The 24,234-nt window shown below is 36.6% G+C and overlaps 1 protein-coding gene across 1 annotated transcript; it reads right to left on the minus strand.

Annotated features, from left to right (window-relative positions):
* Positions 1–16,044: 16,044 nt before the first annotated feature.
* qdpra (quinoid dihydropteridine reductase a) lies at positions 16,045–23,966 on the minus strand. The gene is made up of 7 exons (XM_067388871.1): positions 23,809–23,966; positions 23,508–23,600; positions 22,345–22,441; positions 21,731–21,871; positions 19,465–19,573; positions 17,762–17,845; positions 16,045–16,589 (listed from the first exon to the last, which is right to left on the minus strand). Exons 1-7 carry the CDS (start codon positions 23,893–23,895, stop codon positions 16,487–16,489), a joined length of 714 nt encoding a protein of 237 aa, XP_067244972.1. The 5' UTR covers positions 23,896–23,966; the 3' UTR covers positions 16,045–16,486.
* Positions 23,967–24,234: the final 268 nt, after the last annotated feature.

The following is a 24,234-nucleotide window of genomic DNA, read 5'->3' on the forward strand; positions in this document are numbered from 1 at the left end:
TGTTGGTGCGTTGTCAGTGTCCTCTTTGCTCCGCAATGTAATGCAAACAGGTATGCACTGCTGTGCAACACCAGAAAAAAGCTCAACACCACCATCTAGTGGACTGAAAAAGAATTTGGTTTTATTATTTTACCAAAATTTAAATTATCATGTGTAATTTATATAATAAAAGATTGATACTTGGCATCTGTGTATTGATACAGTATTGCACCGGAAAGTATAGCGATACTAAGCTGTATCGATTTTTTCCCCCACCCCTAGCTTTTATAGACACTCTGTTGTTGCTTCTTATCTTATTTTGTCATCGAACTGTTGTATAAATGCAATATCACACTTGTAGCCATGCTATATGGCTCAATATCAGCACGGCTGTGATTGCCTATGGCCAAATTACAGCCATGCTGATATATGAACAATGCACGAGGCTGCAGATAATCATAGCCATGCTGATATAAAGCCATATCGCACGGCTATGAGTGTGATATTGTGTTTATACAACAGTTTGACAGCACAAGTGTGTAAATAAGAAACAACATAGGTATGATGGTACATGAATGCTGAATGGCCGCTGATGGCCTGGAGCTCACATCTCAAACGTCTAAACAAATTGTCAAACAGGCGCTATGTTTATATATAACTTACATATTTGAGGTCTAAATAACTACATTCTTGCCTAAAAAACTCTTAAAACTATATTCTGTGACACAGCAATAGTAGTATTTACAAAAATTATGGTGGGTTTGCTCATCCGCAATGACACTTGCTGCGAGATATGAGAATAGTAAAATTGTGAAATATTATTACAATTTAAAATAAGTTTTCTATTTCCTACTACTAAATTCAGAAAAAACAGAGATTCTAATTTTTGGACCGAAAACTTCCTCACGTAATAACCTAGAATACTGTCTAACACTTGATGGCTGCTGTGTTAAGTCTTCGTCTTCAGTTAGGAACCTGTGGGTGTGCTCTTTGACACCAATCTTTCATTTGAAGGCCATGTTACTAGCATCTGTAAAACAGCATTCTTCCATATTAAAAATATATCTAAACTACGACATATGCTCTCAATGAAAAATGCAGAACAGTTAGTTCATACGTTCATGACCTCAAGGCTAGATTACTGTAACGCTTTACTGGGTGGTTGTTCTGCTCGCCTGATAAATAAACTACAGCTCGTACAAAATGCAGCAGCTAGAGTTCTTACTAGAACTAGGAAGTATGAGCATATTAGCCCAGTTCTGTCAACACTGCATTGGCTTCCTGATAAACATCGTATAGATTTTAAAATCTTGCTAATTACTTACAAAGCACTAAATGATTTAGCTCCCCAGTACCTGAGCGAGCTCTTAAAGCATTATAGTCCTTCACGTCTATTGCGATCTCAGAATTCAGGCCAGCTGATAATACCTAGAATATCAAAATCAACCGCAGGTGGTAGATCCTTCTCTTATTTGGCACCTAAACTCTGGAACAATCTTCCTAGCATTGTTCGGGATGCAGACACACTCTGTCAGTTTAAATCTAGACTAAAAACGCATCTCTTTAACCTGGCATACACATAACACATTATAAATTTATATTTTCAAATCCGTTAAAGGATTATTAGGCTGCATAAATTAGGTCAGCCGGAACCAGGAACACTTCCTATAACACCAGATGTACTCGTTACATCAGAAGAAGAATGGCATCTACGCTAATATTAGTCTTTCTGTTTATTCCGAGGTTTACAGTAGTCAACTGGATCTGGGCCGTATCCAGGTGAGATCAAGGACCTGCGCCTTGACACGACCACAACGTAGCCCAGAAGTATCAGCAGAGATTGAGTCAACTAGATCATTCATCGTGAAGGCCTCATCAACACGACAATCAGTGGCACAGTTCCTCAACAACCGTCGACCGGCGTGATGAATACAATCCTCAACTGGATGGAACTGAAATAAATACTATCGGACTTATGTTTCAGTAACCTGAATCGTAACAAAGCACGGTTTGCCAGAGGAGAACTGGCCCCCCGACTAAGCCTGGTTTCTCCCAAGGTTTTTTTCCCCATTTAAACTCCTATTTGCCACTTGTTTGCCACCTGATGTCACCTTTTGGAGTTTGGGTTCCTTGCCGCTGTCGCCTTTGGCTTGCTTAGTTGGGGACACTTGACATTTGATAATCAACAGTGCTTCTGATCTGCCTGCATTGACACTATTCTTTAAGAGCTGCTGTGCAGCCAAAATAATGTACCAGTTATCAATGTAAAGCTGCTTTGACACAATCTACATTGTAAAAAGCACTATATAAATAAAGGTGACTTGACTTGACTATTTTAATATATTTTAAAACGCAATTTATTCCTGTGATGTAAAGCTGAATTTTCAGCAGCCGTTACTCCAGTCTTCAGTGTTAGTCCAATTTTTTACTTTTATTAATACATTTGTTTAATAAATTATATATACATATATAAAATAGATAATTGCTACAGATTTGGTATATATAATTGTATAAATCTTTGTTGTTTTTCCATCATTATACTACTACACCACTGAACTACACCAACAACTGGCACCGCATTGATTTAGCATTGAAGTCTTGTCTTTCTCTCTTCAGCACACACTGTTTTTCCCTCTCGACATTTTCACTCATTCGCTCTCACCCTCTGCCCAGTCTTGAAGTCTACATAGATCTTCACCATCATCGAACATCTGTTTACAATTTCAGTCATGGGGTTGAGGCCCTTCACGAACACTTACATATCAACTGACACAACGGTCTCATGGTGATTTGTACCGAAATTGATAAATGACTTTGTCCCAGTGTCCTGTGATCTGATTTCATCATTTCGTACTGGGAAACACCCAGTTTTATTGGTGGAGAAAATGGAAGAGGGAGGGAGAAAGAATGTCAAATACAGTACACACATCTATAAAACCAGCAACATACACCGATTCCCTCCCCCATCTCGACTTCCTCTCCTCTCCTGAAGCTTTCTTCCCATCCCCCTGCAGGTCAGTTAATAAGAGAGGAAGCCTGCCTGAACCTCACAGTCTGACTGAATCACACACACACACACACACACACACACACACACACACACACACACACACACACACACACACACACACACACACACACACACACACACACACACACACACACACACACACACACACACACACACACAGACACAAATATAACGAGCATGTAAACCATGGCACATATTTTAACACCCACAGACATGCACATATGCTGACTGTTCATCCACATACATAACTGTATTTAAAACAGTATGCATCTATATTGTTTGCGAGTATGTATTGTTTTGTATGTATTTGTCTCTCTAGGGCACACACAGTCCAGTCTCAAGGGAATAGTCTCAGGCTGTACGATGCAGGAACGAGGGAGTGGAATTTTACCCACACTCCACCTCAGCAGGAGACCTGAACACACACACACACACACACCTTCTCTCTCAGCCTGTCTGTCTTGTTCTCCATAGTTGCTTTATGATTATTCCTTCTATTCCAGACAACAGAAAATGACTAACATGTGTTGACAGATGTTCCTACCTCTCTGTGGATTCAGAATCAGTCATGATGACTTGCATCTTACTCATCTGATGTTTTGATGTTTCACCTGATTATAAGAAGTATCTGATCGAAGCTACACTGCGTATACTTTCGGCTGATGTACACCAGACGTGACTCTGTGATGACTGAGCTGAGAACAAAACCTTTTAAGTGAAAATGAGACAAGCAACAGATAAATTAGATGCCAATGTTTTCTCTGCTGTCTTTAAAAACCAAAAATAGTTTTATCTTTTGTAGAAATTAATTTGTCTTTTTTTTTTTGCGGTGACCACACAAAAAGAGTAGAGACAGAATACAAAGCTGAGCACAAATAGTTTTTAGAGTGGTGAAAAGTCTTAAAGGGTTAGTTCACCCAAAAATGAAAATTTTGTCATCATTTACTAACCCATGTGCTGTTTCAAACCCATAAGACTTCATTCATCTTCAGAACACAAATGAAGGTCTTTTTCGGAGAGATTTTCCTTTGTTGAAAGTCTATTCACCCAAAAATCTGATACTTCAAGGGATTGTAAAATAAATCCATATGAATCAAGTGCTTTAATCCAAGTCTTCTGAAAAGACATGATCGCTTTATAAGATGAACAAATTTAATTGTTGGCTTTTATTTACATATAACAAACATTTATCAGCAAACATGAACCTTGTAAGAAATTAATGACAAAATTTTTGTGTGAAATATCCCTTTAATTAATATTATAAAATGGATAGTCTTCTCATTTTAATTGGATGAGCTGCATTCTACATCTAAATGAACTGGTTTTAACTAAGTAATAAGTAAATAAATAAAATAATATGACTGAATCTATCTGACTAGATTAGGTTACACCAATGAAAGCCATTTTTATCTCTTAGAAAAAGTAGAAATAGATCCTTTGCATATTCCCAGATAAGAGGAAATGTTCTTGGAACATTCTGGCAAGGATTTCGCATAGTTATGAACAAACATTCTCCCAGTAACTTTACTAGAATGTTTGTTCATAGTTATCTGGTCTTTAATTATGTTCTCAAAACATTAGCACAAAAACGTTATTTAAAGATCGTTCTTAAAACGTTTTAGTTGGACGTTCATGTTTTTTTTAAACGCTATTTACATTTTGTAATGTTCAGCATTCAAAAAGTAATGTTCACATAACATTTCTAAGATGATAAAATGGAATGTTTTGTTAATGTTTTTGCTAAACTTGACATACAAAAAAGAAAGTTTAAAACATTTAAAAAATTGGACGTATTGAGTGTTCTTAGTACATTCTGCTTCCACAACTTAATGGGAACGTTATCAAAATGTTCTTATAGAACATATTTTTGTTAGCTGGGTTATCTTTTAAATTGTAAAAGCACCCCTTGGTAAAGTAACTGTAATGCCTTATTTATGCATACTGTGCATAAAATGCAACAGATGTGTACTCACAAGCACAAACACAGACAGCATGACTGTAGGAACATCAGCGGTCAGAGCTGCAGGCATTCAGAGTGAGACAGAAAGGCAAAAACCTCATTCAACAGATTACTCGCACACACACACACAACCGGAGATTACCCCAACAGTTCAGATGAGATTATCATTCTCACAGATTCTAAACTCATGTTGTTGGAAGATAGCAGTCGGCTTCTACACCGAACATTCTGACTGCACGCAGAACTGGACCTGATCTGGATGCACTGCTGTAATGACTGAAAAACAGCATCTGATGTGCAAATGATCTGGATGTACCTTTAATAAGGTTTCTTTAAAGCATTAAATAATTCATATATGTTATAACAATGGTTTCAAAAGGATTTGGACATACCTAGACTGTAAAATGCATGAATTTCATGACATTAGATAATAAAATATCAAACTGAGCAGTATCTGCAAACAAAAGATGCCAGATCTTTTAAAGTGTCACTTTTATGAGCCATTTTTACAATGATTGTTACAATTTAACTGGTCTCAAGGTGGCTATGAATGGCTGCATTAAGTAATTTGTCTCAAGTGCCCTACACGGAAAAAAGTGATAACCTGCAATTGTTACCTCAAAGTTCTACATTCCTGATAAAATGTACACTATATACAATGTATCACACTCAGTTGCAGCAAACCGATGATGAAGAGGAAGATCAGGTTAAAAGTCTTTAATAACACACTCAGAAGGTAAATCCAAATAATACAGGCAAATAAACTCAACCGATGCATTAACGTGAATGGACAAATGAACACCGAAAAGACTGCAACTTAAATAAATAAAATAAAGACAAACACCTGTGATGATTAATCAAATCTTCATAGTAACTAATAAGTAGCGGGAAACTAAACAAAGGACAACAGGAACTAATGAGTTAAGAGTCCATGAAAATGAAACTAAGAGCAAGATGTGACACAATGTAATTCGCATTGGATAAACGCATCTGCCAAATGTAGATGATCCATCCAATAACTATTTTTGTTAGTGTAACCTAATTTATCAGGTTGATTTAGTCTAATTAAATTATTTAGAAATGACCTCAAGAATAAAACCATCATTAATAGATGTTCCAGCATGAAGTAAGTACATTATTTAGGTTACCAGAAAAAAAGAAGAAGAAAAAAAAAAAAAAAACTTCACGGTGTAGTTCACAGTTACTTCAAAGGTGTTTATCACATTAACTATGAACAGGAAGTGTTACAATACTTATCCTTTTATTTTTAACAACATATCTATTGTTTTATCATTCAAAACTGAGCGAAAACAAAAATGTCTGCGTTTGTGCTTTGTTCCTAATAAATGACACTTATGTGTGAGTGTAGAACGGGGGAGGTGTGACCATCCACATTATATGCACATAAAGTCATTTCAGCGTCTGCACACCAAACCGGTGTCTATCTGTGTTGTCTAAGACGTGCTCCTTTGCTGTTTTTTTTCCCCCTTTCTTTTTTGGATTTAAGCCTTCAAAAATTCCTTTGGGGATTTTCTGTGCTTTTCTGTGCAGTCACAGTAACACTGACCCCTCTCTGCCTCTAACTCTCTCTCTCTCTATCGCCCCAGCTTTTTCGCTTGTTGTATCTCCTTTACCAGAATTCCTCTCCTTCCAATCTCTCACCCAACTCTCATTTGTTTTCCTCTCCTGTCACACATATCTTAATGTTTTTCATTAGTGCCCAGTATGAGCGTGCTGGTCATTTCTCTCTGTTGCCATGCCACAATGACCAGCACTGATGCCGGTTTGGCACAGAGACCACAGACCACATGACAGGGGTCATTTGAGGGCCATGTTCCACACTCTAGGGGGCAAAAGCCAGCTTGTTAAACTGGCCCCCGGCCAATCACAGCCTCTGAGTCGCTCATTTCTCCCAGTTGGAGCTCAGGATGAACCACTTCATCATATAACAACATATTTAACTACTAAGTATTGCAATCACTTAAAGCATCACACAAAGTTATTTTATTGTGTGTTGTAATTAATTCCATTAGGAATTTTAAAATTTAGCATATGACACACATTTCTCATTATTAAAAGAAAAGAAAAGAAAAACAATGTAGTGAAGCAAATGAGTCAATAATCACCATCAGCTCTACTTTTTTTCTTTTGTTTTCTCATCTTTTTGAGTCTGGCCGTGGTCCTATGGCAACACAGATGTCTGCCAAAGATGGAAAGAGCACAAATAAGAAAGAAAAAAAAAAAAACAATTACTGGGAAGGAAAAAAAAAAAATCAAGAGTGCAAACACACATAAAATGGAAAAAAAGTAGTATGTGTTTTACAGAGTAAGAAACAGATGAGCAACAGGCTCTTTTTTCTGTTCTATTTTTATTGCACAATAAAATGTTTCAGATTATGACTGTAACCATGGTTCCCTAAGAAGGGGAATGGGACACTGCGTCTGGATCAACGCTATGGGGAACGCCATGAGTGTGACCTGTGTATGAAGAACGTGGATACACACAACAATTACACTGGCCAACGACAGTCCTTGACATCACTACCGGAGCACCTGTGAGTATAAGAGGGCACCTGCAATAGACGTCATCAACTTTGTTTGAAGGAGACGTGCAGGTGAGGCCAAGGCATGGCAGTGAGACACAGTCTTGTTCAGCTTCTCAGGGAACCTTGGTTACAGTCATCACCTGAGACGTTCCCTTTCAATGTGGAACTCAACACTGAGTCTGGATTGAGGCTATGAGGAACAAATAACCACTCCAGCATGCTGAGGGAATGCCTGCCTTATTAGCTATCCCTGTGCACAACTACAATAGGCATAGCATGGACTTGTTTAGCCAGAGTCAGAAGCGTCAATCATACAGGGCACATCCTAAGACTCCAAAACCATCAAATGATAATATATTCCCTCGACCATTACCTAAGCACATATGCCCCATGACAAGCAAAGTCCCATCCCTTTTCAACCTTCCTTGTGGGCCCAGCCTTAGGCACCAACGGTCCTGGAGTGGAGCTCTAAAGTTAAGCTATGTCAGCTTCTTTATTTAGACAGAGTTATTCAGAAATACTGGCCCACGGAGACCATTTTAATATGCTACCCTGGCCTGCCACGATGAAACACTGGTCGTTTAGAATAACTATACATCCTCTTTGTTACAAAGAACTCTAACCTCTAGGAAGCAACAGAGGAGGTACATCTCTATTACCCCAGAACGATTGGGAGAAAGCATTCATACCCTGCCTGGACTAGTGCAGGGCCCAAAGACTCCCAGCACCTGACAAAAGTGCCCGATGACAAGAAGAGCTGCCAGAAGACTACTTAACTTCTACTTGCCAGGCTCTAAGGGATCGGTCTAGGTTCCAACAGGGAGTGGTGGACCCTAGTTTAAAAACCCAGACAGTAGGGGAATTTTCTATTGTATACTCCTCTGTGATTTGGTCTTGTTTACCAAATCACTTTCTTCAATTACTTCCTCCAAGCATCCTGCCTCCTCTGCACTTTACAAGCACAACTGGCCATGCTCAGCCTCTGGCCCTGCCTCCAGTCCTAAGACTGTGATGGACCAGGTTCCCCAGAGGTATTAGGCAAAGACTTAGACAGCTTCCAACAATGCCCTTGCCTCTCTAAACCGTCCGACTACAGTCAAAAGTGCCATGAGCGACTGCCTGTCTCTCTAACCCCACAAACCAGATCTAGTCTAGTCTTGGTGCGGGCCATCACCTCCAGCAACTCCTCATGAGAGGAGCTGGCAGGCTGAGAGAACTCACTATAAGCAATATACTCATCATCATCAACCACTTCCACCTCTTGGCAGCAACATTTGCTATCTGCTTGTAGACACACAAGGTTATGTCAAAACACACAAAGTTCACATAAACACAGTTGGTGTCTGTGAACGTAAACAGCAGGGACGGAAACTGCATGAGTATATTAGATCTGTGGCGCATTCCTATCAAAAACAAAACTAATCCAAGGTGTCTTCAGCGGCTCAGATGTCAGGAGTAAATAAAGACGGTTATGTTCACTTTTACATTCAACAACAAAACACCTCAATCACTTACGAGACATTCTTGTCGCAACAGCTGCTCTGGTGTCGAGACAATGGTGGACAGTGTACAACTCGCTCAGGGCAAAAACTATACTATTACGGCAGATATAGTTATTTATGTGTATTTAAAAAAAGGAGTAGGTGGATTTTTATCATTATAAGGTGGTTGTGTACACACACTGCCAACACACATTTATGTTCAAACACCCTCAGTGCCGAGCCAGAGGGTGTTCAGGGTGCCAGCCCAAAATTTAATTCACTACTTCCATTTCGCCTCCTGTTGAAAGAAGCATTTATTTTGACAAGAGGCATTGCAGTACATTGTTAAAGGGGATATCGGATGCCCCTTTTTACAAGATGCAAAACAAGTCTCTGATGTCTCAGTGTGTATGTGAAGTTTTAGCTCAGAAGTACCCCACAGATCATTTTTATAGCATGTTAAATTTGACACTTTCTGAGGGTGAGTAAAAACATGCTATTTTTGTGTGTCCCTTTAAAAGCAAATGAGCTGGTGCTCCTGGAACCCTTTCAAGAAGACGGCAGAGCTTCAAGAGCTTGTGCTCAACCCGCTATGCTGCAAATCGACTTGCGCATTCTGCGTACGCCGGAAGATACTTATTTTAATTTATAAAGTTTTAAATATGGATATTTTTCTTACAAAAACCCATTGCTTCACTTCAGAAGGCCTTTATTAACCCACTGGAGTCATATGGATTACTTTTTTTATGGATGGATGCATTATTTTTTACTTCAAAATGCGGCCTCCCGTTCACAACCATTATAAATCTTGGAGGACTAAGATATTTTTAAATATATCTCTGATTGTGTTTGTTTGAAAGAATATAGTCACATACACCTAGTATGGCTTGAGAGTGAGTAAATCATGTGATAATTTTCATTTTTGGGTGAACTATCCCTTTAAGGCTAACATATTCATACTGAAAGCTAAAAAGCCTACATTTTTATTTCAGGGGGACTTTAATGTATCTACATAATGACTTCAACCTAGGCTGAAAGAGTATGTATAGACATTTTTCAATATGTTTATTTCTGTGTATTTAATAAAGTCTGTGCTTATGGAGAGATATATAATATAGATTGTCCTTTCTATTTCCATTTGCACAGTTTTTACAGCAAAACACATCTACGCTACTTTTTTCATTCTTGAAGTGAACTTTTTGCCTGTATGGTGATTAAATTCCCAGTTTTGCAGTCTTGAACATAAGAATATAACGAGTCTGGTGTGTGTTATATGGCGCTTCATCCATAGCCAGCGCGCACAGAGAACACAAATACACTTCTTGCGCTTGAATGGACAAATACACATAAAAGTATGGCAAAATAGCGTATTGGTGAGTATCATAGCAAACAAAGTTGTATATGTCTTAATCAAATGTAAACAGTTGAGAAAGAAATCATGTTAATATACTGGACGCAATGTATTGGATTCGGTCTTAAAGTGACAGCAGCCTAAAATAGCCTACATGAGGCTTGCTGTCTGTGTCATTAAAGTTAATCAAAGAACAAAAGAAAAAACACACACACACTGATCTTGTCTGAATAACTTTTGTAGCTTTAACAAGGATTAATCTAGGCCTATATTTAATTAATACAGTGAAGATTATTCAATTACTGTACCTGAATTAGTGTTAGACCTGAAAACTTAAAGCACTTAATTGTTAGCATACTGTTCTTATTTTATTACTGACTATTCACTTGTCTTCAATAATGTTTTACATTTATATTACTGAGATTTGTAGTTTTTGCTGTGGTATACAAGTTGGAATCGAGAATTATAAAATTTCACTGGTGCAATTTTGGTAGATTATTTATTAGAATAGCAGTGATGCATGGGTCAAAACAAATAAGCATTACACATGATATTCTTTCACGGTATATGGACCCCCTAATGAAGATTTGGCCACCCCCTGTGTAAAAGTCTAGTTCTGCCACTGAACACCATGACATGTAAAAGTAAATTTTGCATAATAGGTCCCCTGTAAGATTTAACTTTAATTAAATTAGAACATGATAATATCACTTTCTAAAACAAAAAAGAAAAGGAATAGTATTTGGGAGAGCACTATGACATTTATGATTTTATATATTAAGATTACCATTTATTTTCTTATGTAATATATGTCCAAGTAAATTGCAGGTAAGGTCTTGCAGGAAAGGTCTCATTATTTAATATTGTTACTTTGTTCACCTCAACTAAGTTTCTCATATAAATTTGCTCACTATTACACTTAGTATGGATAAACAAGTTTTCCATATTTTCATTATAGTCTCACTGCTTCTGAACTCTCAGAAGGTGCAATTTACGAAACACCACCAGTCAATTCATAAAATCATCATTAATTTATACTGTAAATCTGAATATTTCTAAATGCATTTAAAAATAAATAAATTGTGGCAAAACAAAAAGGTTCATTGTAGAAAACAATGCCATTTGTAAAATATAATAGAGAGAGAAAAAAAAAAAGACAAAGACAGTGAAAAAAGATTTTCCCGGGTCCTGGATTTGCAATGGCATCCTGTGTTCTTGGATGTGCCGTTGCCAAGGCAACAGTAACTTGGTGACCTCGTTATTTCAGCCTAATCCAGTGCTGAAATTATGGTTGCTCCACCCTTTTGCCTGGCTGCCCTGATAACATAATCATTGCAAATGAGGCACAGGAAGAAGAGGGAGATAGAGGGAGAGGGAGAGAAAGAGAGTGACAGAGTTAGACTGAGATCCAAAGATGAGAATAGAACGAGAGAGTGCAAAAAGAGAGGGAACCAGAGCACTAACATGCAGAGAATGACTGCATGAGTGAAGGAGTGTTGGTGTGACTGATGAATAAATCAACAGTGAAACCATAAAATATAACTACTGTAATTTTTGAATAAAATAACTCCTGAAATTGCTTGCAGACCAACCATTATCTTGTTTCAAACAAAATAATTTGACCAGCTTGCAAAAAAGATACCAGAACTGCACTTAAACTGTAATCTGACAATATTCTTTTTATAATGAGTAACTAACAAGGCTGCAAATTCACACATTACATATTTGACATGCATTCAAAATAACCAGACATTGTGATGAAGTTGAATAGGAAGTAAAACCTAAGGCAGTGTTTTGTTTGTTTCTTTGTTTGTTTGAAATCTCAGACTGTAAAGCAAAGGGTTCGACTGTGATCGATTCTTACTCTGTTCTGTCAGGTTGCCTTTAAACACTTTCACCTGAATACACACTCACATTTTAAATTCAAATAAATGGCTTAATAATTAATTGAAATGTAAACTACTATCTAAAGGAGCGCATAGAATGATTAAAAAAATATTTATTTGAAATATATATGGGAACTAATATGAATCTTCATTGATGCCTCTTTAATAATTCACCAAATTTGCATATCATTATCTGCATATCTCATTACCTCTGACAGAGACACTTACATATTCAAAAATATCATTAGGCTTATATTCTATTGCATAAATTAGCATGAATAATGCAGGGCTGAACTCTTTAAACTGCTTGAAAAAATGTGCTGATCCTTTTGTTTCTTTTCAGATCATTTTGTAAATGTATATAATCTGATAAAATAGCAAATGTATACCCAGGTAGGATGTTTTATAGTAGTGTTGATTGTCAACTGTTTCTGCTAAATTAACTGTCATGCTGAAATATACTGTATGTAGGTGCACGTCTATTTAAAGGGTAATGACACACTACAACATATATTTGGAGAAACATATTTGTATGTGTAGCACATTATTGAAAACAAAACGTGATATCACACATATGTGACCCTGGACCACAAAACCAGTCATAAGTTGCACAAGCATATATTTGTAGCAATAGCCAACAGTACATTGTATGGGTCATAATTATCAAATTTTTTTTATGCCAAAAATCATTAGGATAAAGATTTTACTTCAACTTTTGTCTCAAAACAAATAGAAAATGCTCTCATAAAAGCCTAATATTTAAAAAAAAAAAAAATAAACCATTTAAAAAATACTGAGCAAAAGCATTGAACAGTTCTGGGTTTGACAGTGCCGAGAAAGCAGAGCAGGTTAAAGTTAACACCCGAAAAATGAAGTTTTTGATTTCTGAATAATTGATAACTATTCTGCAATTCACAGGCACCGTCTCTACAATATTATCTGAGGACTTCAATCCCTTTATAGCCTGTCATGCTTATAGAGAATCCGTCTGTGATTGACGCGTGCACATAAAAGGATGTAAAAAAGCTATGAAAAACCTTATGCATAACTAGTTACAGTATAGACAATCATTTCCCAAACATGAGGCACATAACACACCACTGAAAGTAGCTTGGGAAATTATTGATTTGTTTAAAACTGCTCAGCATGTTGACATTCATGTGTGTATTGACTCTGTTTGAAGCAGGTCAACTGTCTTTTAACTGTTAAACTGTCTTTTTACCAGCCCAATTCATACTTAACATTAATTGAAAATGCTTCACTGTTTTGCGGTGGTTTCTGACCTCATGTACTCATCTCTGTTTGGTCCGTACTGTATAGACAGCCCAGCAGTTGCAGAATTTAGCAGACATTCAAAATCTGGGAGCAAAACAGAACAAGAAAAAATGAAGTAAATGAGAGTGAGACAAAGGGAGAGGTACAGAGGATAAGACAGTGAATCTGTGAATAACAAAAACCTTTATTTTTTATAATTATTACTTTTTTTATTAATTATACTGAAAATTCTACCACTAATCCTAATGGGAGGTGTGTGTATATATATATATATATATATATATATATATATATATATATATATATATATATATATATATATATATATATATATATATATACAGTGTTGGGTAAGTTACTCTAAAAAAAAAAAAAAAAAAGTAATTAATTACTAGCTACTAATTACATCTTCAACAGTATTTTGATTACTAATTACTCTCTCTAAAAAGTATTTCATTAGTTATTACTAAATACTTTCTCATTCCCATATCAACCTGGCCAGTTGAATACAAGGATAGACATGAAACTGCTCTTTTAATTCTTTCGAATAAATAATATAAAATTGCATAAATTATTCCTGAAATCCACTAATGTGGATGTTAAATCCACGAATATTAATGACACTTAATCCACTAATAATTTTTTAATATATTACTGTGGGCTTAGTTTTAACTAAACACATATCTGGTAAAACTAATATCCAGCTGACTAACTAAAGATAACAAAACGAATAACAGCTGACCTTAAAGTATAATTATTTTATTTATTTATTTATTTTTCACTGTGGTCTTTGCAAATCCATATTCTGTTAATTTTTGTTCATGGAGCACAAAAGATATTTAATCTTTCTGGTTGAAGATCTTTAATCTTCATCCAAGCATATTTGTATGACGCTGGAGACTGGATGAAGTCGTATATATACATAATGTTTGATTTACACTGGATTACAATCTTTTCTGCATTTAATTGTTATACATTTTACCTTATTTACCTTATTGTGACGAAAGTCTAATCGTAGTGTATTAATAACTGACTAGGAGATGGGCAGAGAGCGATACAAGGAGAGAAAGAGTTCAACGTGTTGCTTGTTGTCCAGGTTAGCGAAGTTGCTTACTAGTGCCATCTAGAGGTGAGGTCATGGCAAATACTGCACAGAAGGTGAATGCTATATTGTGATTGTTGTTAAATTGTGCAGCATCAAACAACTCGGTTTACATTTGTGAGTAGGATACAAATGCCAAAATGTGCGTGCTAAATATTTGGAAGAGACAATGTTTGTCCTTTAACATTTACTCTGTCCTTTCTCACTCTCTCTCTCTCTCACACACACACACACACACGCAGACATGCACACACACATACACACACACACACCTACACACGCACACACACACACTCTCTCTCTCTCTCTCTCTCTCTCTCTCTCTCTCTCTCTCTCTCTCTCACACACTCACCTTCCAGTGTCCTCACACTCAAGTTACCATGGCTGAACTAACCACTTCCATCTGTAAGCTCTTCATTTATACCGTCACCACACTTGCCAGACAAAATGGCTTCCACATGGCAATCAGACAGAACAACAACAACTGCAGGGAGAGAAGGAGATTTAGCCAACAAAATCCAGCACTGCAGAGAGAAACCATCAGCCAGACAAAACAAAACAAGACAAGATACAAGACAAACCTTCAGCACATCCTGACTGAATACAAACCATCAGCAACTATCTGTTCAAATAAACAGATAGACAATAAATGAATGAGAGAAGACAGATCTTTTTTGTTGTTGTTGTTGATATATTACTGTGAGCTTAGTTTTAACTATACACATATCTGGTAAAACTAATATCTCTTAAAGGAACAGCTGACCTTAAATTAGAATTATTTTATTATTTTCTCACTGTCGTCTTCGCAAATCCATATGCTGTTAATTTTTGTTAATGGAGCATAAAATATCTTAAATCTTCATCCAGTCTTTTTGGCATCAAAATAGCATTCTGGTTGTGTTTTTGCAGCAGTGGTAGCTAAATTAGCAGGCTAATGGGTTTTAAGATAAGAAAAGTAATAAGGCAAATGACAAATGTTTAGTTTATCCATTTGTAACTTCTGTTATAACATAATATGCCTAATATACATAAAATACTGTATATACAATATGCGAGTTTTCTGAAGCCATAGCTTTGGGTAAGCAAAAAATTCAAGTCTCATTGTGAAATTTAATTTATTTACTGAAAATTTGTCCCTCTACTGCTGCTTGGAAATCTCAGTCATGGTTGTGTTCAGATAAACACCTCCTTGAGTGCCAATTTTGACATCATCAATACATAAACACCACTGGATCTCTGTTGCAATAAACATGATGTGTCAGTTTCAAATATGAGGGGTGGAGAAAATTGATAGCTGAAAAAGTAGGTTTAAACTGACATGGGAATAAATTAAGTTTCTGTTATCTATTCCTGCAAATAATACATTTAAAATAAAAATACTTAATGTAAAATAATTCTTAAATAATGAGATCCATGTTGACAAAATATTGTTTTTATTTGTCTTTATTATGCAAGTATGGTCCGTACACATTCAGCAGCAACACAGCACACTGCAGAGGAAATACTCTGAGAGAAGATACAGCATCCATACATGATTGCATTTGAAATGGTAATCACATACACTCACAATTACACAAACTAAGGCCACTTGAATAGAAGACTGTACGTTTCACATACGACAGCGGCACGACTTGTCAAGACGGAAGTCACAAACGTACACTTATCATCTAGGCTGTATTTTCATGTGCAGCACATGTAACTGACTCGACAAACATGTAAGTTATTACTTTGGTCATTCCGAGATACTGTACGGTATATTTCCAATTTCCCATCCATTTTGTTTGACCTCTCTCCTCTGCTGCACATTATTTTGGTAAACATTTCTCTCCTCCACTCCTTATCTCTTTGTGTTTTTCCTTTTTCACTGTTCCCCCTTTACTGGGCCGCCGAGGCCTCCGTTTTCCCCCCAGTTGTCACCAACTGTATGAGGCTGCCTGAGGCTGGCCGACCTGACCCAGTGGCCCAGCTGTGGAAGGTTCTGGAACAGAGAGAGAAAGAGAGACAGGTGTAAAATGATGGTGGTGAAGGATGGATAGAGATAATGAGAACAGAGATGGGAGGAGGGAGACGGAGAGAGGAAAATAAGAACCGAACAGCAAGCCTTGTATACTCTGGAACATTCGGGAGAAACTGTAGAGATTTTAACCCATTGTAGCAACTGAAGTAAGGCTACATATTAATTACCTCTAACACAAAGACTATTTATACTCCTCCATCTCTCATGTGCTTTTCTAATCCAGCCGGGTTTGCTGCGGCTCCTCTGGGATTATGGAGTTGCATAAAATCCTCATCCTAATCTGTGCTGACTGGCAGGAGAGATTTGGCTACAGTGGCCACATCTGAGCAAGATATGCTAGAAAAAAGCGTTTGACAGTTGTTGTCACATCTCTCGCGCATGACTCGGCAATCTAAAAATTCAACTTTTAAAAAATGTTTCTCTTGACCTTGTGTGTTTTTCTTCTAGTTCCACTGCCCTGCATCTCACATTTTTTAACCACAAGAACGTGTTCTGTGTGAATACCTCAAAACGGGTAGATCATTTGTTATTCGTTTTTGTGAAATCTTTCAAGAGCCATTTGTGTTAATATCAATTCCACTGAATATAAATGCATGGATTTCTCTAAGAGGTCTGTGCCTGGGTTGATGCTTGACATTATACACTTATTCTGCTGTAATTCAATCATTCAGACAGGGTATGTTTGCTTCTAAGAGGCTTTTACAATTGCCTGTGGCTTTTTTGGTTAATATTACAGAATCAAATCAAATATAACATTCAAGGAAGGTTTTTAAGACCTGATTTAAAACATTTCTATTATATGGGAGCGAGATTTTCTATTCAACTCAAATCTGGGATAACGATATTTCTAGGTGGATGACATGAGACCTTCATGAAATAATTCAAAACAATGGATTTTGGATTAATAATGTGTATTTATGAATATTCAGATATATTCATCTTCCAATAACATGCAGCAGACATCGGGTCTCTTTTGGAAGAACATTACTGCCCTCTTCTGGTGAGAAATGGCCACTTTCAAGTTTAATCCATTGTTGAGGCTTTTTCCAAACAGGTCTAATCTATGATTTATCACATTATCAGCAAAAGTAATGAAATCTGGTACTTAGTGGACATGGAAAAAGTACACTCACTCTGCGATGTATTCCAGCGGTGTCCAGCTCCCGAAATCTGCGTCAGGCATGAATTTTCTGTTCATTGGTGTATCCAAGGTAACCCTGGAGGATGATGTCATAATGTTGTTATTGTGGTAAAAGATGAGACTGTGTAACAGAGCCTGCAGCGACTGACTAGCCTGGCCTTTTGAAAACACTCACACCTCATACGTTCAGTTAATGCAAACAGACAGCAGTCAAATGTGTATCACGCAGGTCACTAAGAGTACAAACGACAGCAGGCGCTCACACACACAGAGCATTCATTCATATAACATATGGACATGGATTGATGAACAGGACCTCCAAAAATAACCCTATTTACTTTCTTAATAATGCAAGTCCCCGGTGTCATTGTGAATGATTTGTTGGTACACATTATTTTAAAGGGGTGGCATAATGCCATTTTCACAAGCTGTAAAATAAGTCTCTGATGTCCCCAGAGTTTGTATGTGAAGTTTTAGCTCAAAATACCCCACAGATAATTTTTTATAGCATGTTAAATTTGTCACTTTTTGAGGATGAGCAAAAACGCTTCGTTTTTGTTTGTGTCCCTTTAAATGTAAATGACCTGCTCCTCCTAAGCAGAGGGCGGGGTTTCAAGAGCTCCTGTTAGCACCATAGACTGTAAAAAATAATTATTTCACAATATTACTGTTTTTTACTGCATTTTTAATTAAATAAATGTGGCCTTGGTGAGCAGACAAAACTTCTTTTAAAAACATTAAAAATCTTAGTAGTTCCAAACTTTTGGACTGTACTAATATATATATATATATATATATATATATATATATATATATATATATATATATATATATATATATATATATATATATATATAACTACAGTGATATTTAAACCATTCGTTATTGCTGTGGAAAGAATCCCGCTTTTGGGGTTATTTAAGGTCTGTTGAAATTAAACTCTTAAATTTCCTTTTAATGTTTGATGGTTGAAAGGTGAGTAGAATAATGTCATCTCATTGTACCCAGTTAAAAACTTATTATTGCATTCATAAAGTAAGTAAGCTTGATTCTGTTTCACTCTGAAATGTGTTGCAATTGCCTTTTCACATTGACTGTAATAAGATCATTATTGCACCAATATATGCACTACTGTTCAAAGGTTTGGGGTCAACAAGAATTTTTTTAAAGTAATTAATAGTTTATTCACCAATATTTATATATTTTTTAAAGATTTTGGTTTCAAATAAATGCTTTTCTATTCATCAAAGAATCCTAAAAAATGTATCATGGTTTCCACAAAAATATTAAGCAGCACAACAATTTTCAACACTGATAATAATAAGAAATGTTTCTTGAACACCAAATTAGCATATAAGAATGATTTCTGAAGGATCATGTGACACTGAAGACTGGAGTAATGATGCTGAAAATTCAGCTTTGCCATTACAGGAAAAAAATATATTTTAAAATATATTAAAAATATAAAACAGTTATTTTAAAATTGCAATTATATTTCACTTCTTTTAAAAATATATTAAAATCTTACTGACCACAAAATTTTGAATGCTACTGTAAAATTTGAGTTACAAGTACCCTAAAAGCACTACTTTAAACAGTACTCAATATTTTCAGTTTGGATCTTGGGAGGAGGCATAACTCATACAGACAGATCAGTGTATGTAGAGAGATATGATGATTGACAGATGCTCTTACGGAAGAATGGCCACAGCTACAGCTCCAGATGGAAGACCGCTGTTCTCTCCAGCCAAACTTTTGCACAACTGATGGACTGCAGCTTTGGCCATGCCATACCCAACCATTCCTACATCCAGAGAAAAACATAAAAAGGTGAATGGAGAACAGAGCCCTCTTCACATGTTGAGTGCTACAACTCTCGCTCCTCACAGCAGACTGTGGGACACAATGCGTGCGCACACAGCACTTGAGAGCATGCCAGCTACACAATTTGCCTAACAATGTCTCACAGGAAACAGCTGTTGCTTTGAGGTTTGGTCAATAATAATTTGGTTGGATGCCTCAAGAAGAGAATAAAATGGATTTTGCAATACAAAACCATCAAATTGAATTTGATTCCTCCTACACAGTCAGACATTTTTTTTTCTCACCAATGAAGCTCTATGTCAAAAATACCAGTGTATTTAAAGGGGTCACATCATGAGGAATTAAATTTGATTTTCCAATGTACTTTAACACTAACTCAAAACTTCAGTTCAAAAACACCATCTATTGGAACAAAGCTGCAAAAACAGCTCATGTGAAAATATCAAAAGCACTAAATGTTAAAATATAACCACCCCATATATCACAGCGATGTGATCACAGGAGAGAGTGTGATACAGGGCACCCTCACGGAAGTCTTAAAGCCACAGTATATAAAAAAAAGTTGTTTAATTGTAGTTTGATAGATAGATAGATAGATAGATAGATAGATAGATAGATAGATAGATAGATAGATAGATAGATAGATAGATAGATAGATAGATAGATAGATAGATAGATAGATAGATAGATAGATAGATAGATAGATAGATAGATAGATAGATAATTTTCAAAGAAGTATGCTAGTCTTTCCAGCTTCTCCTCCCTCTCTAGATATTTGTTGGCTTGGCATCTGGAATCAATAACCAAAACACTACTGTTTTTCAAGAATTACATTTTTTTTTTTCACCCTCAAACCCAAAATGAATGATAGCTCTTCCAAAGAAACCCTTTAAACCAACAGAGCCAATAAGAACGAGGGGTGGAGAAGCTCCATATGTTTTTTCTTTTCTTTTCAATGTTCTCTATAAAGAGAGAGAGAGAGAGAGAGAGAGAGAGAGAGAGAGAATTCAGTGTTTTGTGAAAGTTTCAGCCATACTGCATGACCCTTCATGACTGAATGAACATTACGGATCACAGTTTAATCACATGTTCTGTCTCTCGGCTTTGGCTTAAATTCTCTGTGGTATGTCGGGTATCCAGACTGAACTTTAGCTTTGAGGTCAGTCAAACTCACAACTTTGGAAAGATGTGGTTTCATTTAATTCTTAAGTAATTCTAAGTTTGTTTTTGTTTTTTGCATTAATTATTTAAAATGTGAAATTACAAAGAATTTATTTAGCAAAATTGCAAATACTTTTTTTTTTTTTTTTTTTTAAACAAAATACAACATTACTTAGTTACCAATACTACAGCTGGCATTACTAACATAGCAACTGTCTCACTTTTCAAAACAGCCATCAGAGTACCAGCGTTTCAGCTTATGGTGTGACTAGCACATGATATTGATCTTGTATGGTTGTAAGAGCTGACAGCCCCATCAGAAATGTTCACCAGAGCTTGCTACTGTCTCTTTGAACAAGATACATCAAACGCTCCAACTAGAGGTTCCCTTCATATCATATCAAAGCAGTGATCATCACTGCAGGGCATTTCCTGTCTAAATCGGTTCTGTGTGGATAAGGAATACAAACTCCTAAACACAGTCCACATGTGTTCCCATTTACAAAAAACCTGCTGACTCATTTACCCTCCCAGGCCTCTCCGCCAATCAGAGCAGTCTGCTGATGTTGGAGGTTTTGAATAGGCTGGAGGCGACCTCTGTTGTGTGCTTTATTGAGTTTTGTCTCTAAAGACATGAAACGAACATTTCACATTTTGGGGTATGAACAGATTTGTGATGTAAGGCAATATGTAAAACTAATCAAGTACAATGGATGTGACAGCCAATTCAAAACTATATACACTTCCAACAGCAGTGAAAAAGCCTTGCTGTTATAATGCTGTTACTGACTTCACCCACCTAAGGGAAAACCTCATGAAGACTGAAGTGTTTTCCTACAATGTTATTTAGCCACTTTGGGGTATAAATGTACCTTCACACAATAAACATCAAATTTTGAATTGTCCTCAGGTAAACCTGTGCTGAAAATACATTTACAAGATCTCAGAAGTATAAAGATGGATGCTCCTGCTGTACCTGGAGTGCCATCCAGTGAGGCCTTTGCTCCAGAGAGAGTCAGCAGGCCTCCTGGTTTCAGATGGAGCGATGCAAGATGACTGGAAATGGTGGAGGTCCAGACACTCTGTTTCCACATCATATCAGTGTTCTTATACAAGTCTGAAATGAGCAAGTGAGAGAGAGAAAGTTGATACTACTCCAGCAAAATCAATTCAATTATGAACTGATTGACATTTACTATTAAAAACAACAACAACAACAACTTAAAAGTAACTTAAATGCCTCCTAAATATGTAGCAGACATGAAGGTCTCATGTATCTTTATGTTGTGATACAGTATGTCAGTATCTACACCCTCTTTGGAACACGACTGTCTGTCGTTCATAAAATTTTATGAATCCCCCTTCTGTTTCATGATCATTTATTAATTTTCAGCTAATTTGATTGTTTTCGGCAGCCAATAAGACTGTCAGCTCAGTTTAACACATTTTTGCCATATTTCATACACCAGAATTGCAAAGAAAATGTAACAAATAAATATAAATAAATGAATACATAAATAAATGTAATAAAATAAATACTATAAATAAAGCATGCAAAAGCTGTCTGGATGTCAAATAAGGTGCGCTCACCCTTTGAGTTGCAATTTCCTCCAGCCCATCCTCCAGCCACACAAACAATAGCGTCAACCTTTTGTTCCCCCAGCAATGTGGCTACATCAGACGTCACCTGCATCAAATCACTTCACTGATGAGACCATACTCTATAGACTCTGGTTCAATAGTAAATGGTTACAATGTAGCGGAAACAACAGGCAAAACTTAATGAAGAATTCTGACATAAGGCTTTTTCACACTACACCACTGTACAAGGCCCATTTTAACCCTTTGTTACAAACCCTTGTTTTAAAGAGGATGAGCTTCACTTTTAAAGTCAGCATAATATGGAATTTGCATTAGTCTTTCCTTCCATATGTGACGCATATATGAGTGAAACGGCTTTTCAAACAAGAAAAAAATGTAGGGTAGGAGTTGATTTTGTCCATTGAGAATTGATTAGATCATAATGGTTTGTTATTGCTGTGATTTCATGTGAGTGACAGGTTGTCCCGTGCATTAAACATGTCATCAGAGAAGAGAAGAGAAAAGAGAAGAGGGAAGGGAAGTTGTTTTAATTAAAGATTACAAGATCACAAATTAAAAAAAAATAATGATGTGCACAGATAAATCGTTTGCTATAATAAATACTACAATATTCCATAAAAAATTAAAAATAGTCAGTTTTGATTTTGGGTCATGATTCAGAGCTGATAGATACAGTGAGTTCTATCATAATCTGCCTCAGTAAATACTTCATTAAATATTAATGTGCTTTGGACAGTCCCAGAAACCTTCATGTTATGTCAGAGGAAAACAATGCAGGTGAACCTGTTACCTGGAGTGATGAGGAAGGTATATAATGGGCCAGGGTTAACCATTTCAAGAATGAAAGTGCAATAGCGTTACAAGACCACAAAATGAGAGACACAATAATGAGCCATAAGGAGGACAGCTCCAACAATGTGCCATTTAACTGAGACTATTATTAACAGCCTCTGATGTCAATGGCAACCACAATAAGGCCAATAATAAGAAAAGATTGCTTGTCCAGAACACTGGGGATGTCATGGCAAGACAGGAAATTACTTTGGCAGGGTAAATGGAAAGTAAATGGCAGCGTGACAGACAATTTAATAAGCCCTAAGTGCTGACAGACACAAACCGATGTGTCGTCAGAGAACACTGGCTCCACCCACCTGAGCGGCTTGATCAGTGAATGACTCGCAGAGCTTCACCAGGACGTTTGCGTTCGCTTCTTCATTCGCTACTATGTCAATACTGGCAACCCACTTTAACATAAAAGAAACACGTTATAGCTATGAAATCCAATTAACAACGCATGCTATTAAAATAAGTATGAAAGTATAATAATGTAAAAGCAAAATCTATATTTCAGTCGCATCAACAGGTGTCAGTTTGAGCCATAGGTTTGAGCACAAGCACCAACTCAGAGACTCGGCTCCTTTAGAATCAAAATAAAGAATCGTTTCTACTCACCCAGCCTTTCGACCTAAAATAATGCACACATGCCGAGCCGAGAGCTCCTTTTCCTCCGTAAACAAGGACACGGTTCGCAGCTGCCATGTCTTTTCTCCGCTGTGAGACGCTTCAGCAAAGATGATGAGTATCCTCTACTCGCGGAGGGAGAGAGAGGGAGAGAGGGTGGGATACACACGCGCTTGTGTAGCGGTTAATGATTGGTTCAAACCGATATTCCGCCCTAAACTCCACAGTAAATGCAAGCCATCTTTAAAAAAGATGAGGCTAAAACTCGGTCCTAATAATTATAACGTAAATGAAAGTAAATAAAGTTTTTTGTTGATTAATATCAACTCGCATGAGAAAATCATTGTAACACTTTTTATAATCAAAACAGCACAATTATGAAACAAAATAATTCCCAAAAATATAAAAAGGTGTTTT

This window comes from Chanodichthys erythropterus, chromosome 1, assembly GCF_024489055.1.
Source record: "Chanodichthys erythropterus isolate Z2021 chromosome 1, ASM2448905v1, whole genome shotgun sequence".
Taxonomy (NCBI): Eukaryota; Metazoa; Chordata; class Actinopteri; order Cypriniformes; family Xenocyprididae; genus Chanodichthys; species Chanodichthys erythropterus.

Excerpts from the sequence above, each read along its gene's own strand:
- qdpra (XM_067388871.1), bottom strand. The coding sequence starts at position 23,895 with ATGGCAGCTGCGAACCGTGTCCTTGTTTACGGAGGAAAAGGAGCTCTC. Across the intron at positions 23,601-23,808 it reads ATTTTAGGTCGAAAGGCTGG|TGGGTTGCCAGTATTGACAT; the intron begins GTGAGTAGAAAC and ends TTTATGTTAAAG. Across the intron at positions 19,574-21,730 it reads CTCACTGGATGGCACTCCAG|GAATGGTTGGGTATGGCATG; the intron begins GTACAGCAGGAG and ends CTCTGGATGTAG.